Raw genomic sequence first — 19,061 nt, forward strand, 5'->3', positions numbered from 1 at the left:
CTTTTGTCTTTTTTGTATATTTAAGGTGTGTCTTACTCTAAGGACCATATTCTGACAGACTGTCTACAGAAGTATTTGCACATATCTCAGTAGGAACATTTTTGGGGTAAAAATTATTAGAGCTTTAAATTTATTTGGGTACTGAATTGCTGTAAGTTTCAAAGGAAGTACCAAAATAGCTAAAATGTTCTAGACCTAAGGCATTACTCAACATAATATTAAATTGTTGAAATCTGGGCCCTGAACTCATTTGCTGATATCTATTACTCTGCCAGAAAAAAAAGGTAAAAAGTGGCACTTGCAAATTATATACTATTCTGGTCTTGTGCATAAGTTACTTCCTGATGAATCTTTGTCGAAACCAGAACAATTTCAAAATTGTACTGTGTCTGACTCATTGAGGGAGGGTATAGGAAAAAAATTACTCATGTGAGATTTTTTACTACTGTCTGTCTTGGTTCCCCACCAAAGTCAAGAGACACACAGCCCTGGGAAGAACCTTCAAATGCTTTACAGGAGTGCCTGTAAGTAACACTTTAAGGTTAATATGAAGGAACTTTGGATGGTAGTCATGGACTGAGCTAGCTGTTCTAAAGTAAAAGGACTTGCTATAAGTTAACTGTTGTCAGCTTACTGATTGGATAGTCTATTCCTAAAGTTTGTGAAGCAATTTACCCCTAAACTCTCCCAAAAGTATGTGTAGAGCTATTCTGTGTAGGAGAGAGACTGTGTAATCTCATACGTTCCCTTCCTTCCCTCACACTAGAATTTTCTATGTTTTGGAGAGTTGTTTTTGGCAATAGGCAAATTGCCATTTGGGTTTCCCAAACTGGGCTTACATTGCTTCCTGTGTTTTAAGGGAAGAATATGTCTGTGGATTTGTTGCATCACAGCTTCTGAGAAAATTTTATTTCTTGTTCTATGTCCCTTCCACAGCTGTCCATATTCTATGGCTGCCCACAACATATTTTCTGTGTCCTTCTCTGAGTGCCCAGCTTAGTGAAATACAACTTGTGCTGGCAATTAGGAAACACAGGGAGAGGTTCATCTTCAGACTTTGGATAGCTCTGTCTGAGTAACTCAGGCACTTTTCACAGTTGAGCTAAAGTTCTCATAGAATGCAATCCATCTTCTGTGTGGGTAGATTTATAAAACAGGTTTGAAGTAACAGTTCTGGGTGCCTGCTCTTTTCTCTTCACTGACACACAAACAGCTCAGATGTGGATATCACAGAATCACAGAAGACTTGGGTTAGAAGAACCCTTTTTAGAGATCACTGAGTCCAACCTCCAGTGCTATAGACATCTCAGATGACATTTAATAAATTTGTGGCATCTTAAATATCTTGTAATATCTTGCAATATTCAGGATTATCCCAAGCTATTTTCAATACATAAAGAGAAGGAGATCTCATTTAGTTGCTATTTTTGTTTGTTTGTTTTTCCTTGTGTATAAATTGCTATATTTGCATTGCTGCATTGTTTAGTATTTCAAGTTCCTATGTGCACATATATGATTAGATATTTTAGTCATTCCTTCTGTTTAATGTGTTTAGTACCATTTAAGTTTCTTTCCTCATGCAGTTAAAAGCAAATAATGTGAACTTAAGGAATTGTAAGGGTGTCAATGAAGCCCTGAGGATAGCTGCAGTATTGTTGCTGGATTTTTGACTGGGCTGTTATTTCTCTGTTGAATACCCTACACTGACCAAAGGAAATAATGTGGGACTCCCTCCTGTATTTTTGCTTTTACTATGCCATAGTTCAGCCCTGGATTTTTTGATGGTAACCAAAAAAGGGAAGTAATTTTCTTACATTTCAATGCAACTGATTCAGGCTAGAAAAGAAGGCTCCTGAAACTGCCAAAACAGGAAATATTTGGTTTTAAAATCTTATTGTGTGCTTTCTATTCTTTAATTCCTGTATAAAATCCCAACAGGATTTATGAGGCAAAGATCACTGTGTAGCTGAAGCAAGGCAAAGATCACTGTGAAACTGGGCATCAATGGGATCTAATGTTTCTCTTAATAAGATTTTGTTTTTATGTATAAGGATCCTGCACACTATTCTGGGCAAAGGGCCTGCCAAACTTCCATACTGCTCCTGAGATCAGCCCAAACAACAGTGCTGTGCAGAGAAAGTTATATCAGACTTGGTGTGAAGGTGCAAAAACTGGGTGGTACTATTCAGTCCTAAATCAATGACACTTGTAGTCCCCAGGCTTTGCCCGACTTAGGTGTGTATCAAAATATAAAGTAGACTTAGAGATCTGACTCCTTTTGTTATGCTTTGTCAAGTCAGCTGTTTCTCTATCAAAAAACCCTAATTATTTAGTAAATCTCATTCTTTTACTCACTATATATTTTTAGGAGATACCTGCTTCTTCCATTATATTAAAAATTGGCAAGCTTTTTGCATGGGTGACTAATCCATATACTAGATATGCAGACCTCCTGTTCACCTCTAAGCAATAAATAGCCTAGGTAGAAAAGATTTCACAAATACTCTCAGCAAATATTTAGAGTTTCCATCTATTGCAGTTGGACTAGATGACTGTTGTTGGCCCCTTCCAACTCATTGCCCTGTTCCATTCTATTCCATTCTATCTGTAGCAAGGCATCATCAGCTGCAGGGTGAGCAAGGGACTAGGACAGGACCAAGCTGGTAGCAGAGGCGGCCACAACTACTGGGAGAATGAATATGTAGGAGTCTCCATAGAAGGCAGGGAAGAAATCCCACATAACATAAACATATACTATTAAAAAATTACATAGCTCTACCAGGGTTCACGGCTGAACTGGAAGGACATTTTCTAGGGACTCTTGATGCTATGTACTTATCTTCTACTTCCTCAAATCTGTAGCCATATCTGAAATAACAAAAACAGGACCTTAAAATGTGTTTAAATTTTTCTTGTTTATTTTAAAATTAAACTAGAAAAATGCCTTTTAAATATGTTGCCTTAATTTCAGTACACACAAGACTTAAGAACTGTGGCCCAACCTCCTTGCCAGAGAAGCTCCTTTGGAGAATTTATTTTTATAATTACTCCTGCCAGCATGCCATATGGTAGAAGAATATCATGCTTCCAGAGCTGAGTAAATATTTCCTAGAGAGGAAACTAAAGCATAGAGAGGTTCCCCTTATACCCAACTAAAAAATCAGTTATGGAAGCAGAACTAAAGCGCAAGAATTTCCAGCTCCCCTCTGTAGGAGGGGGAGTTTTTCATCACTAGAAACTATGGTGAAAAGAAATTGGTAGTTCAGAGCAAGAAACAGCTGTCCAAGAATCATTCTTTCCTTATGCTTCATAAATAATGGCAGCAGCCCCCATCTTAGTTCATGTTAGGAGAAAAAGTACTTTGCTTCAACCTGCAATTGAAATTAAGGTTTTGTTCTTGTTAGCCTCCTGTTATAATTCCTAACTGTACCAAACAGCTTCAGAAAACTTTTGTGATTTATGTTTTTAAGAAGAATCATTCCAGAAATCTCTCAGAGTTTACTATTTCTTTAAGTTCTGAATTAGCCTCTTTCATGATACCAACAATGTATTTCTACCTCTAAGCCAGAGTATTATTTTCCTTTCCCAAGCATTCACAGCTGTGTAAGTGCCTGGTGATATAAGAATGTTCAGCCTCCAAACATTTTTTTTGGGGTTGAGAGTTTTCATCCTTTGAGCAGTTCTCCTGTACTCAATGCTGAATATCTATACCTGTTGCTGATGCCTTACGTGGGGAAAACTGAGGTAGGTGTCAGACAAGTGACAGAAATGCACACTGTGAGCCTGACTCTTACCCTGGAAAAGTTTAAGCTTAGAGATGGGCTCCTGAGGGGATGAGGATGTATTTTGTGACCTTCAATGACCATGGAGAGACACCTGAGCATCCATGCCACAGGCTCCAAGATTCACTGTGTCTTTACAATGCCTTTCCTGTCTTAAAGCTCTGGGTTCGTGCAGGTTAAGGACAAACCTACCATGTATGTTCTGAATACTGCAGGGATCTCGTGTAACACCATTGAATCTGCTCCGAAAAGGAGACTTTTTGATTCTTTTCAGATTCTGTCCATATTTTGCAAGTCTCTAGCCTCCCAGTCCAGAAATACTTTTATTAAATCTAAGGATGCAGTCAAGCCGAAACCCCAGTCACATATTGCAGCCATTTACTGAATGCTTATAAGCATTAACCCAAGTTCCCCATATCCATACATACAAATGCTCAAAACCATGTAAAAACTGTACCTGAGAACAGCTGTGAAATTAGTGCTGCTAAAGAAAACTGAAAATACGGCATTTTCTTACACAGATATTTTGGAGAGCATTAGAAAATGCTAGCCTTTTTGCATTTTGTTAAGGTTTCTTAAATCAAGAACAGAATGCATTCACCGTGCAAGGCAATTTTTCTTAGATCTACAAAGAAGTGGCAGTACAAGCTGTTTAACACTCTGATCGTGGAGGTGCAGGATTTGCTGACAAGGTTTGCTGGCTGTGAGGTCTGGTTCTGCTTGATTTCAGGACCATGAACATCTCCTTTTTGATTATGTTTCCTAAAAATATCTTACGGTAGAAAGGATGAAGCAGACCATCCACATAAGCAAAAGAGCAGCTCTGCTCATAGCAGAGCTGGAGCCAGGCAGCTTGTGTGCTAACTCTCCTCCCCACTTCACTTGCAGCACCTTCCCAAACAGGGTGACTTCTACTTACTTCTGAGGCATTGACTAACTAATTTCGCTCCGGTGAAGGAGGTGGTAATTGCGCCTGTGCTTCATTTACAGCTGAGTTCACTTAGGCCCTGGAGGGGAGCAATTTTCTTGCCTTCCCAGGACCTGTGATAGCGCTAGGAATTAAGCCTACCTTGAGAGACTACTGCCCACTGTTTGCTTGTGCTGAAGTGGTTAAACACAAAAAATACTCAGCATTTTTCAGAATTGTCCTCAGCACTATAAAGGATCAGGCCCAAGTAAGGTGAAGGAAAAGCAGCACATGAGTACAAGAAGGTCCCAGCTGGTGGTGGATGCTTGCTCCGATAATATTCGTCTCCTGTTGCACACAAAGGAGATAATGACACAACTAATAACTAATTACAATGAGAAGGAGGGGGAAATGGTGCAGTGAATGCTAGCAGGATTCATAAAGGCTAATGCTAACAGAATACAGTACGTGTACAAAATTATAGTTTAGTTCCTGGCTACCTGCTGTGTTCAACCTAAGCTAAAGAAAAAGTAATATCTTTAGGATGTATTTTACAAAGACAACTGTTCCCTATTTAAGATAAATTTACCACTGTTTATTTTATTTAATTAGTATCTCATTTATTCTAGAATGTTAAAATGCTAATATACATATTAATTGACCTTGCATCTTTGGACAAATTGCACTATAAATATTATATTATAATATCTCCCATCAAACTGAATTGAATCACAGAAATATTCTGTAATTTACATAACAGGCATACTGGTAAGCTGGACAAATTGTGACAAGCACAAGCTATTAGGCTTAATAAGGGTTAAACACAAAATGGTAAGGTTGGAAGGGAGCACAGTGAGTCATCTGCTCCAACCCTCCTGCTCAGGCAGGATCATCCCAGAGCACATGGCACAGGATTGAATCCAGGTGGTTCTTGAGTATCTCCAGTGATGGAGATTCCAGAACCTCTCTGGGAGCCTTTTCCAGTGCCTGGTCTCCCTCACAGTAATGAGAGCCTGGAATGATTGATGTCTCGAGATGTTTTGGGGTGCATGTGTGTGGAAGGGGCAGGTGGAGCCCTGCCCTGGTGAGGCAGTACCCTGCCCTACACCCACCCCAGAGCCTGTATGCAGCCTGGCAGTGGCTGCTGGTCACTGCACACTGAGGCAATGCTGCACACCCCACCCCTAGAGCCCCTAACCCAGCTCCTGAGTGGCCAAATTACTGGAAGTCCCCACTGGGGGAAGGGCCAAGGGGTGTTTAAAGTGGAACACGAGGCAAGCATGTCTTGACTCTACCCCCTCTTGGAATTTCTATCAGCTGCACAACACTGGAATCCAGGAGTGCTAGTCTTGTGGCTCCTCTTCTATGTACTTTCTGTCTTTTTCTTTTTAATTCATTTTTCTCAGAATTTGTGTGTAACTTAACATCAAACAGACTTAAGAGTTTCCTAAGTTAATGCTTTGAGAAGTGTTTTATATTGATTGAATGCTGCACTAAATCTTTTGCCAAAGTTCTCTGATTTTCTAAAGTTGCCAGTAAAGTATTTTAAAACATAAAAGGACAAAAGATAGAAATCCTTTTAGAGTCACCTCTTCAATAATTGTATCTGTGACGTTGGGTACAAATATTTTGGTCTCATGTGTGGTGGTTCAACCTCATGTGAGTCAAACCTGCAGATTTTGCAGTGTGAAGAAGTATCAGAGAGTCAGTTAAAAGCACATCACTGTCAGTAGTATGACACTGTAAATAACAGTGTTTTTCTTTTGCTTTCCTTTTAGTTTGAGCCATTGCAGTGTCAGCAACAATCAGAAGAAAATGCAAAAATGCATCTCAATAGCTCGGAACGCATGGGAAATTTTTATATCTGAAAGGAAGTCTGGCTGGAAGTATCAGATGCAGCTTTTTGCAGTTTGCTTTGCAGTTGGCTTCCTCTCCAGCTTTCTGTTTTTCCTTAGCATGCACTTCTCCTTGGCACACCATTCCTTGGGGCCCTTACTGATTTCTGGATTCCTCTGGATTTTGCTTTCTATCATGCTCTTTTGTTTCAAGCACCTGCGCTGTTTTAGTGTTCTGTTCCTCCTTTCTTGTGGATTGAAAAATGGCAGGAATGCTCTTATTACTGCTGGCACAGGTGTTGTGGTGGCCAACAACATTCAAAATATTTTTCACAATCTAAAGGTTCTGGCAGACAGTATAACCTGTCATTTAAAGCACGAGCAATTTGCCTTGATAAAATATTATGTTGAGGCAATAAAATGGATTTATGAGGTGGCCAAGCTTCCTCCTGAGCTACCCAAAGATTTAGTGGTCCTAAAGCATGAATTCACACCATCTTATTCAATTTTAGATGATGCTTTAAAACAAGAGCTAAATGACACAGAGCAAGAAATCCAGAGAATTGCTAACCAGATATCTTTTATGTTGACTATACTGCCCTATATAGGTCAGAAAGTATTGCCTATATTTGGGGTTTTCCTAGTTTCTTTTGGAACTGGCCTCTTTATCAAAAAATTTGTGGGTTCTCATAGTGCCAAATTTAAGAATACCTATATCACAAAACAGTTCATTGCATTTGATGAGCACCAAAAACAACAGCAAAGACCCTGTCTTCTGCCACTTAACAGAAAAGAGAAAAAAGAGTATGTGACAATCCCATCCTTTTTCTTCACAAGAAAGGACAGGAAAAAAATGCTGTGTTCTTTTCTCCCTGCAATTATTCACCTTTGCATCTGGCTTCTGTTTGTTGCAGTAGACTCTTTGTTTTATTTGTTAATTATTTCTGTGAACAAATATCTCCAAGAAGTACCGGATCTAGACATTCGACTCAGTCTCTTTCAGAATGTAAGTACTTATCAGTACCATATATTTCTTAGTTTAGTGTTGAAAAATTTCCCTTCATTTTCAGCAGCTGCAAGAGCAGGCAAATAGCAATGAGCCATCAATTCTTTCCTTGAGTATCATTCATTTCAAAAAGAGTTGTTGCCTCTCCAGATACATTGGTTGGATGGAACCAGACAGTTCTTTCGAGAGCATTGTTGTACTTTTCATTCCTCCATTTATATACATGAAGAAAACTGGATGCTTAAAATTGGAAACTCACAGAACTGTCATTTGTGAAGCACTACCTTTTATAGTCAAAAGTCACTATAACAGTTATGTAAGAGATGCCCATTTTACTTTATCCCTTTTGTTTGTATGCATGGGCATATACACACAAAATAATGGCTTGTTGCCAAAATCTTCAGGTTCCTCTAGCAGGAGCAGCAGGAGCAGCAGCAGCATAGTGAACCATAGATGAACTAGGTTGGAAGATAAGTCTGGAGGCCATCAAGTCCAACCTCATGCTCAAAACAAGGACAACTGGTTAGAGTATGGTGCTAATAACACTGAGGTTGTGGGTTTGAGCCCCATATGGGCCATTCACTTAACAGCTGGACTTGATCTTTCTTGTGGATCCCTTCCAATTCAGAATATTCAGTGATTCTGTGGCAAACTTCAGAGATAAATCAGATTACTCAGGGTCTTGTCTGAATATTCTTAAAGGAGAAGATTTTACCATTGGAGTGATGCCTCTAGTGCTAAGTAAAGCTACCCGGTTTGATAGCTCAAGAATTATTCATCCCAACCAAATCAAGCAAGGGCAGCAGGAGGCCAGCATGCATGGGTGAGCAAGGAACTCCTGAAAAAGCACAGAATAGGTGGAAGAAGGAAGAGCGATCCCAGGAGGAATGGAGATGCAGTGTCTGACTGTGTTAGGATGGGGGCAGGAAAGCCAAAGCCTACCTGGAGCTGAATGAGGTGAGGCAGGTGAAGGGCAGCGCAAAGGTCCACAAGCAGCAAAAGAAAGACATGGGGAAATGTAGGTCCACTGTGAAGAGCAGAAGGGTCTTGGTGGAAACAAAGGACACAGAAAGCCAAAGATACTGAATGGTATCTTCAAGCTGTACTTTTACTAGGAAGACCAGCCTTTAGGAACCCCAGGTCTTTGAGACAAAGACAAGTGCTGAACAAAGAAGACTTAGCCCTGGTGGAGGAGAATCAGGTTAGGACACATTTAAGCAAATGTGCAGCCATGGGACCTGATGGGAGGCACACACGGGTGCTGAAGGTGTTGGCTGATGTCACTGTGAGGTCACTTTTGATTGTGTTTGAAACATCATGAGGCCTGGGAGAGGTTCCTGAAGAGGGGAAGAAAGCAGATGTTAGTTCCATCTTCAAGAAGGGGAATGAGGATGAATCAGGGAACTACAGTCACCCTCACCTTTATCCCTGGGAAGGTGACAGAAGATATAAACATGGAAGCCATTTTCATACAAGTGAAGGTCAGGAAATCTACTAGGAGTATTAAGCATGGATTGATAAAGGCTAGATCATACTTGACCAATTTAACAGTTTTCTACAATAAAAACACTGGGTTGCTGAATCAAGGGGGAAGAGAGGATGCTTATTGTGCTTTTATTGAGGCTTCCACTGCTGGAACACCAGAACACAGTGTCTTCATTGACAATCTGATGAAGTGTGGGCTAGATAAAAGGAGAATGTCGTGAACTGACATGAACTGACTGAACTGTCATGAATTGACTGAACTCTTGGACCCAAAAAGTTCTGACTTGTGGTACACAGCCATTTCTGATGTCCCCCAGGAGTAGACACTGGAACTTATACTATTTAACCCCTTCATTAATGACCTGCAAAGACAAATATATTGTAGCCACACAAACCTGCAGACAATATGGAACGGCCAGTGGATTGTGCTGTTGTTCAGAAGACAACTGGGACAAAAGGAACCTCACAATGTTCAGCAAAGCAATGTGCCATATCTTGCAGTCCTTGAAGAGAAATAACTTCATGCACATTACATATTGGGAGCTAACTGACTGGGAGGTGACTCTGTACAAAAAGGCCCTGAAAGCTGGACACCAAGTTGACCACAAGCCTGCAATGTGCCTGTATGGCAAAGAAAGTGCTAATTTGGGCTGCATGAGGCAGAGCAGTGCCAGCAAGCTGCAGAATGTGATCCTTCCTCTCTGCCTAGCACTGCTGAGACTCAGTACAATAATGGCATATAATGGAGTGAGGAGTCAAGGAAAGGGTCAGGAAGATGATTAAGGGACTAAAGCATCTGTCACATGATGTGGGGACTGTTCTGGCTGAAGAAGAGATGGCTCAGGGGGGTCTTATAATGTGTAAGTAAGATGGGGGGTGGGTGTAAGAAAGAGGAACCAGGCACAGGAAAAAATTCTTCAATGAAAGGGTATTCAAGAATTGGAATGGTCTGCCCAATGAAGTAATGGAGTAACCATCACTAGAAGTGTTCAAGAAACAGCTCAATAGGTTAGTTTTAATGGTGTTGTTTGGTCAAAGATTGGACTCTGTGATCTTGGAGGTCTTTTCCAACCTTAATTGTTCTATGATTCTGTGACACTTCAGCGGTGCACAATGCAGGGAGAAGGAAATTAGGACAAAATGAAGGAAATAAATTTTTTTGTTTATTCTTCAGATGATCAAACAATAGAACAAGTTTCTGAGAGAGGTTGTGGGATGTCTATTCCTGAAAATAATAAGGACCCAACTTATTAAGGATCACAACCCTAATCAACTTGTTGCTGTGTACTGTGCTGTGTATTCACTATTTGCTGTGTACTGTTTGCGGCTTTGCCTGTGTTTCTATCCTTTGTACCTTAAGGCAGCCTCTTATCGTGACCTGCCTTAGGTGTGACCCTAGTCAGGGCAAAGGAGCTTAGTCCCGCTACCCATGGACAGAAGTCCTGAGCACCACGCCTGGCTGATTCATGGTTCCTGTGCCATGAATTTGCTCTCTTTATGTGCATCATTCACGCATGTGGAAAGCTATTTGACTCCTTCAAAACAGAAAACGAATGCCATCATCAGATTGTTTCTAGTTCCCCAAGGAAAGCTAATTACTTTAAAATGTAAAATTTAATCTTAACAGATTTGTTATATCAAGCCTCAGGGCTGCTGATCTCAGAGAGTCCAGGAACTCAGTATGAAACAGGGGTACTAGTGCATGAAGAACTTTACTGTTCATGCTAATTAATAAACATCTCAAGTATCTGAGTTCTGAATGAAGATTTTCCTTGGCTATACATCAGTTCAGTTTAGGGATAAAACGGCCTGAGATAGTCAGGAATAGGATAATGTCAAGGAAGGGCTAACAGGCCCTTGGTGAGTAGCATGCTTTGGGAACTTCATTTCTCCAATGAACATCTAACAGAAGTGCTTGGCCTCTGTAGGGTGATTAGAAAAGCCACAAGGAAGAGCTTATTATTCCTTTGACATGATCAGAAGAGGCTGGGCTATTCAGTGTCCCTACAGTTTTCTTATTCACAGAACAGAAAGTTGTCTGAAAGTGTGGTCCCAGCAGCATGTCTAATTTATCCTTATTGAGCATTTTAGTACACAAGCAATGAAAGACATCAGCTAAGCAGAGGAAGCTACAAGAGGAGGTCAGGCAGCCTCATTTGTGTGACAGCCTTTGGTCAGAGCAGTGCCTGGGCCAGTGTGTGGCTGCAGAGGGGACAGGGCTTAGTGCCACGTGGGCATGGCTGGGTTGCTGTTCTATACCACTCACAACATCACTGCAGGTGTGGTTTCAGGGGGAAGAAAGGGTGAGCACCACTGAACATGAAAATTTTTGCCTTCCTCTCTGCATTGGGAAGGTTGTCAGGACCAGCCCTGCCCCTGCTTCTCCCATCCTCTGGCACCCATTGCCCTCCTGCTCGTCCAAGGCTTGACTTAGGCACACAGTGCTGAACAGCAGTGCTGGTGCAGGAGGTAGCTGCAGGGAGCAGAGCAGCAGAGGAGAGCCTGAGCCCAGCCAAGTGTGAGCAGAGCTGAAAGGAGCTGCCTGGAGCTGGGTGGAGCAGTCAATAGAGCCAGGGCCTGGAAATAGCTGCACACAGTTGAGTCCAGTGTCCGAAGCGGAGGCGCAGAGTGGTGGGGACAATCATTCTTTCATATTTTCAGGGGTTTGTCACTGTTTCTGCTGTCTCGGGCTCAGGGACAGAGAGAGTGCTGTGGTGAGTGACTTTCACCTTGTCTTTGTCTGGGGACAGCCATGTGGTGCCAGGCATAGGAAGAGCCACCATTTTGGCTTTGTCCTAGGGCCACGTGGAACTAAGTTGAGATGGTGGAATACCTTTTGTAGGTAAACCGCATTCTCTTTTTATGTTCTTTTGTTAATAATATTGCTGCTGTTACTGTGCTGTTATTGTTTTGTAAATAATATTGTTACTGTTACTGTGGAATATCTCTTATTCCATTGCTTGCTGCTTTCAGTAACTTGCTATCTCAATCCATAGTCTCTGCCTTTGTCCTTCCTTACTGGAAGGGGAGAGGCTTATTTGGAGTTTAATTTCTGGCTGGTGTTAAACCACCATGGTGTGGAAGCACTGCTGATTGTGTGCTGAGGCAAAACCAAAGACACTCTCCTCTGCAGTTTTACTCCTAATGAAGGACCCTCCAACAGGGCATCTGAGCAGAGTCATAGGAGTGGAAAAATATCGAGTCATTAAAACCAGATTAGCTAAATATTTCTCTGTCAGAGCCACGGAGAAGGTAAGTTTTTAACGGTCAAAAGTGCTGGACATTGTCCCAAGAGAAATCACGAAAATAGAGTCCAAAACGTTTATAAATAGCCAATAAATATATTGTTTTGAGCATGCTGTATATAGACACTGGATGGTCAAGATGATTTAGAGTCCTTTGTAAATCTGAATATCCAGTGGGAGAAATATTAAGAAAGGAGGGAATCTGTATTATAACCAATTCTTTTTTTCCACTTTTCTTTTGCAGAAGAATGAAAAAAGCTATATAATTTCTATGAAAGAGCATATTTCAAAGACTGAGTCTTTCAAGATCCCTTTGGTTAAGCAAAACTGCATCCCTCATCCGGAGCTCGCTCCCTCCACAACGTGGATTCAGCTTGGAGTCATCATCTTCTTTTTAATAATTTTTGGGTTATTCTCTGGCCTCCTGACCCAACTTAAAATACTTGTGTCAACTGCCTTTTATCCTGATACTGAGATGAAACGGATACATTATTTACATGCAAAATTACTCAAAAAAAGAGCAAAGCTACAAGAGAAAACTGGGAAGAACACGTTTGCAAGAACGGTAAGCCATGAGCCCTGGGGAAAAAAATAAGCCTTCTCATTGGATGATAGCCAGATCCAGGAAATACTTAAACACTTGTTAACTTCAATTATGTGCTAATAGACTTTCCCCAGTGCTCAGGAGCCAGAGACATGTTGCCTAATGGTAAGATTAGATCATCCAATCATTTGTTCTGTACTTCAGTACTCATGCCTCAGACATGACACTGGTATGCTCAAATGATTATGTGCTGGCAAGAAAATACTTATCAGATTCAGAGTCCTCTGAAAAGAAACTTTGTGTATGAAAAGCACTTAGGGTATTCCTACAATCTAGACTGCAAGTCCTCAGCAGCAAGAGCAGCCCTAAATGTAGAGAAAGATATTCTGGTATTGCTTAGCAATATGGAAGGTGATATATTTCTGTTCTAAAACACAGCGTGACTGCATATACTATTAGGAAACAGAACTTTTTCTTGCAAAAACATTTATCCTGTACATATATATATATAGACACACAGAAACACGAATGGAAACAACTAACACACATGCATATACCGATGGCATATCCAGATAGAATGTTGCAGACATATAGTTTGTTTTTTTTTTACAGCCTTCAATACTGATTATACAGGGTGTTAGTGTCTGGGTAATCTTAACTCAATAATACTACAATACAGATCATATTTCTGTTTTTTTCAGGTCAACTTTTGGTTTCCAATACTCAAGGCAAGAGAGGCAGTGCAGAAGAAAGAAAGGAGTGTAGCAGAATGACAGGATGATGTGAAAGAGACCAAGTGAATCTTTGGATATGGCTGACATACTTTAGCTCCACCTGTGTTTTGCACCATCTTTCCTATAGAATGTCAATTGTAAAATGTAAAATTTCACACTATAAGGTTGAGCAGCAGTATTTTGGAAAAGATGCCATTGCGGATAGTGTGCAGTTCACCACAGATTGCTCTGGATTGCATTAACGTTTTTTTTCATCTTGGGGTTTGCATTATCTGGTATTGAGAAAATCAGGATGATCTGTTCTTCTACCTAAAAGCAATAAAATAGTTTGGAGCTTTTAGGACTACACCAGAAACCTCTGTGGGTTGAGCTAACAGAGGATGTAATGACAGCAGCAGGTTTGTCTTCTTCACATTTGCCAGACACTGACGATAGAAGACACAGCAGAGGCTGTGCATCCATTGCCTTCTGGGATGGCCAAGAACTGGGACTTAGATGTTTCTAGACATTTTTATCTATTTCTCAAGCCTTAAGCCCTTCAGCCTGGATCTTTGCCATCCCTAGTTTCCAGTCTCCTACCCAGAATTCCTTACTTGATCTTGGTCTCCACTTCCACATATCCATAGACTGTATCACTAGTGCAGATTGTTCAATGCCTTTGATAATCATGAGAGGTCATGTAACAGGTAGAAGTGGGAATGGTCACAAGAGCTAGAGAGGAATCAGGCGCTGTGGGTGCAAACAAGGTATCTTTAAAGGGTGAGAATGTAAGTAGAGGTGAACAATGTTTCAAATCTTGCAGGCTGAAGAAGCATGCAAAAGAGACAAAAATGGGCTTAATTATGATGCATAAGCACCAATTACTTCAATTCAATTAAACTGAGCCAAAACGGAAGTGCTTCACCTATTGAACCAACATTGGTGATGTGACCTTCATATGATACAAGTGCAAATGCAAAACGCCTAAAAGATGTAGGAATGACTTATGTAGCTTTAGAGATTAAATGTAGAGCTAAAAAATATACCCAACAGGCAGTGTATTTCTGATTTTCAGCCACAGCCAACCTCCTTTTTTAGTCTGAATAATAGGAAATTCTGTTCTCTTCCTCTATAATACATGCATGGTTTCAGGACAGCCATTGATCAATGTCTCTGTTATCTGAATGAATTAAGACTTAAAACTCTCCAGTAGCAAGTGTCAGAAGTTATTTTGCACTTAAACCACTGAAAAACACAAAGACTGTTTTTCTTTGAGCCTTCTAAAGTCTCACTTCTCCATGCATGCAGGTGGTTCAGGCTGCTGGTGTGACAACAATTTGTCTCTGGAAAATGGTGCTGGATTAAAGCCATGCATTATTGAAGGTTGTGCTGAATGTCTCTGAAAGGCCTGACTATGTCCTTTTTGCTAAAGTGGGACAGCCCTGAATAGTAGCAGAATGTCAGCTTGTATTTTAGGTGCTGCTGTCAAGCACCAGTAGCAGGAAGCATTCTGGTGAGAGAGAGGCAATTAGAAGATTGCTCTAAATTTGGACTCACAGAACGGAATAGCTATCCAGGTACTATTGGTAAGAGGATCACACTCTTGTTATCATTGCAGATGAAAGGGGAAGAGTTACATATCAATAAGAGCTAAATATTTTTGGCAGAGTTCTGACTAATTGCTGGCAGGAGTTGGATGTGCTCCTTTCAATCACAAGGGACAAACTCGTGAGAAGCCCAATATGGGGCAAGTTGGATTGACAGCACTACCACAAAACACCATGCACTTATCATCAGGAGGAAAACTTTGGTTTGGAGTTTCTTGCCTTTCCTGTTTGATGGTGTTACCACACCTTTTCATTCTGTTGTTCTAGAGGAGCACACAACAGGTTTGCAGCCCATGGGAATGCTTCATCAAAATTATTCAGAGGTTGGTCAATCTTTGAGAGAGGTGCCTAAATCTGTTGGGATTTTGAGTTCCTTAGTACTCTCAGGACAATGCCATGTCTGTATTTTTCATGTACTTAAGGAAATTCAGACAATGTTGAATATGGACACTCCCCCCACTACCTGTCAGGACAATTAAACATTGCTTAGTTTGCCCTTCAAACTGATAAAAAACAATCCTTCTTTGGTAGCTAAATGTAATTCTGTACATGTTCAGTTCTGGTAAATATTTTACCTAGATGCTTGACCCCACTACCAGTGACAGAAGATGTGGAAAAGCCCAAGGTGTTTCCTTGTCTTGGTCTTTAGCCACAGACCTTTCAGATCTGAAGGAAAAGCTAGAGCAAGGAAAACGTACCCCTTGTAGTTAGAGAACACTCAAATACCGTGAGACATGAGAAGAGGTATCCATGAGTATTGAGGGTGCTGTTTGATGTCACTGAAAGGTGTCTTGATTTTTTGTAAAAGGTCTTGGTGATGAGGAGGCATAACTGAGGACTGTAAAGAAGCACATGTCGCTCCCATTTTCAAGCAGGCCTAGAAGGAAAATCTGAGAAACTACACATTTGTCAGCCTCATCACAATCTGTGGGAAGGTGATGGAACAATTTCCCCTGGTAGCTGCTTCCAAACATAAAGGACAGGAAGTTGACTAAAAACTTTTTTACTGTGGGGGTAGTCAAACACTGGAATGGGATGCCCAAAGAGGTTATGGAATCTCCATCCCTGGATGTCGTATTGTGGCGTCCTCCTCCCGTGTGATACCCCAAGCAGGGGCGTGCTGGGCGGCGAGAGGGAAGAGAACGGGTGGCCGCTCCCCCTGTGAGCTCTGATGCCCCAGTTATCCGTGCAGGGACAGACAGAGGTGACACAGGCATAACAAGACAGATTTATTCAGTGAGCCCCAAGACCCTCTGGGGAGGGTGAACAAAGCTTTTATACAGCAACTCAGGAGAAGGGGTTTAGGAACAGCAACCAATGAGGGTAGGGCTGGGGAGGAGTGTGAGGTGGGACTCATATATCACAAACCTGTCAGGGGAAACAGGGGAGTGGAATACCACAAAGTAACCAATAGGGTGTTGAGTCTCACTAAATGGACAGGGAATGCTCTGGAAGCAGGGGAGGAGGCTAGAAGGAATGACAGGGAATGTTCTAGGGAAAGGGGTAGGGAAAGGGAGGATTGACAACTTGGAGAGGAGGGGGTTAGGCAAGAGTTTGGGAAGATTGACAACTGGGGAGGGGAGGAGATTAGGGAGGAGGGAAATGAACAGATACCGAACAAACATCAATTTAAAGAAAAAACATACCACAACACTTGGAGATACTCAAAAGCCACTAGTCATGGCTCTGAGCACCTCAGAGCAGCAAAGCTGGAGCAGCTATCTCTAGAGCTGCCTGATAGCCTCAGCCATTATGTGACTATTGACTTTAACACAGCATGTTTCAGGAAAAATACTAGCTAGGCACAGCAAAAGCTTGTTTTTTAATTTGTGCATATGTTGTGCCAGCATCAAGGGTGCCACCTGACAAATATTGTTACCATTACATTCAGACGAGAGTCACATACTTGAGTGGACTAATGCACACTTTGTTTCTGTGATCATACACATGCACACCTGTATGCTGAACATGACCTGAATGGCAGGCAAAGGAGATAAGTTTACCCACCCCATCTCCCTAAGCCTAGTTTATCAGGGAAAATGGCATATTCTGCACCTTTTCTTTTTAAATATTTTTTTTTATAAATCAAGTCTACCTTCTAGGCCTCAAAGACATTGAGTTTTATCTCAGCAGTAGGACAGTTCTTACCCTGACCTACAGTACTAGACCTCTTCCTTCAGCTACCCAGTGTCTTTCTTTAGCTGTAGAGATGAAAAGGCAGGTCTGTCACTCCCCTGAACTTACACAGAGACATACTTCTCATTCTCTCCAGACCTTATTTTCTTTTTATTTTCTTCCATTTGTTTCTGTCATGTGAGAAGGGAAAGTCTAGGGTTTGTTTATCTTCAGCTGTCTCCTCTGCAAGTTGTTCAGCTATTTCCTTGGCCTCTCTGCTAGCCATAACCCTCAAACACACTTTTTTCTTAAAAAAAAGTCTATGCGTTACAATAAAAAAACAGTGTTCCACTCACAATTATTTTTGTTCCTCTTCTTGCCTATCCTCTCCTCAGATTTCCTACATTTTATTTTGGCTCTTTTGTCATCATAGTCTTCTTTCCTCTTTTAGCATGTTTTCTTCACCTTCACCAGATCATTCTTTCCCATCCATAAAAGCAGACAATGCTTTTCTTTCTGCTGAGCACAACAGGAGTTTAGGTACAGTTGAAATTAAGAATTTTTATCCATTTGTTGGTATAATAGAGATTTTTAAGATCTATTAATATCATGTTACTGGGCTTTGTTTGTAAATTACTCTCTAGGGCTTGTTAGATACATATTTAGCACTAAGAGCAAGAGTCTAAGAAGTCTGGATTTGGCTTTTTATTCAGTCATCCTGTCCTTCTCTCAGCTCACAGAAGAACTCAACTTCCTTTTTAAACATCCTTTACTCATGGAGGAGCTGTTTGATTTACTGTAAAAAATCCTCCAGTTGGATCAAATCTGGTTTTTAAAAGTAGTGAAAGGCTGACCTGATTGTCTTGTGAAGGTAATTCAGAGAGACATGCTAGTGCTCCTGACCTTCCCGAGAAACAAGGACATTTCCTTTCAGCAGCTGTGTTTATGGACCTCTCCTTATCAGCACCCCATCCCCCCAAACCTGGCTGGCTTCTAAAGCCAAGCCAAGCTAAAGGCTTCTTTTCCTCTGTGCTGGTTTTGTTGCAGCATTTCATGCGAGCAGCTGGGTGTCAAAGGATGCTGGGTTAAAACTGCTCTGTCAATATTATCACATTGACTCGCTGCTTTCATCGCAGTTTAAATAGCCCAGAGATGCAGTTAAAAAATAAATGGATAATCAAAGCTTTTCCTCTAATTCTGTTTTACATAGCAAAAGTGGAGAGTAAGGATCAAAGGATCACTCTCTGCTGCTGATAAAATAAAGCCTGAGAACAGGGATGTTACTGTCGGCTTTAGGGGCACAGATTTTGTACCGCGGGCAGCTTCACGGGTGCTCAGTGCATGGCAGCGCCTTCCTGCTCGTTTCACGGCTGATACCTCAGACCTGCCCTGCCCTCCAGTGGCCCAGCGCAGCCACAGGGCCCAGGATTGCTGCTCTGCAGAGCTCCACCCGCGATGCTCCAGGCTGAAGGGAGAGGAGCTGCAGGTGTGGGTGCGTGCACCACAGCCGTGACTTTCACAGGTGGTGAGCTGAGTGCCAGCAATAAGCACATACCGTCCCTATGAGGCCTTCTCTGGCAAATGATGGGGGTGAAAGCAGTATTCTGCAATCAGGGATCAGATCTCCCAAACTGCTTTTCTGCTCCTGCCTCTGGAATCCACATCACCAGGGAGAATGGAGTATTAAAGATCCCAAATTTCTGTCTGGGTGGGGAGAGAGATGAAAATATGGTTAACAGAATCTTTTCCTTACTTTAACAAAGTGTTTGAATCTTCAGCCTTTCCATACAAGAAAGAGATGGAAACCAGTAGCATTCCAAGG

General features: G+C 41.4%; 1 protein-coding gene across 1 annotated transcript; it reads left to right on the forward strand.

The window, feature by feature from the left end:
• Window positions 1–424: 424 nt before the first annotated feature.
• DCSTAMP (dendrocyte expressed seven transmembrane protein) lies at window positions 425–18,421 on the forward strand. Its single transcript, XM_012571951.5, has 4 exons — window positions 425–524; window positions 6,468–7,530; window positions 12,505–12,825; window positions 13,506–18,421. Exons 2-4 carry the CDS (start codon window positions 6,505–6,507, stop codon window positions 13,575–13,577), a joined length of 1,419 nt encoding a protein of 472 aa, XP_012427405.5. The 5' UTR covers window positions 425–524; window positions 6,468–6,504; the 3' UTR covers window positions 13,578–18,421.
• The last annotated feature ends 640 nt before the right edge of the window (window positions 18,422–19,061 follow it).

This window comes from Taeniopygia guttata, chromosome 2 (assembly GCF_048771995.1).
Source record: "Taeniopygia guttata chromosome 2, bTaeGut7.mat, whole genome shotgun sequence".
Classification (NCBI taxonomy): domain Eukaryota; kingdom Metazoa; phylum Chordata; class Aves; order Passeriformes; family Estrildidae; genus Taeniopygia; species Taeniopygia guttata.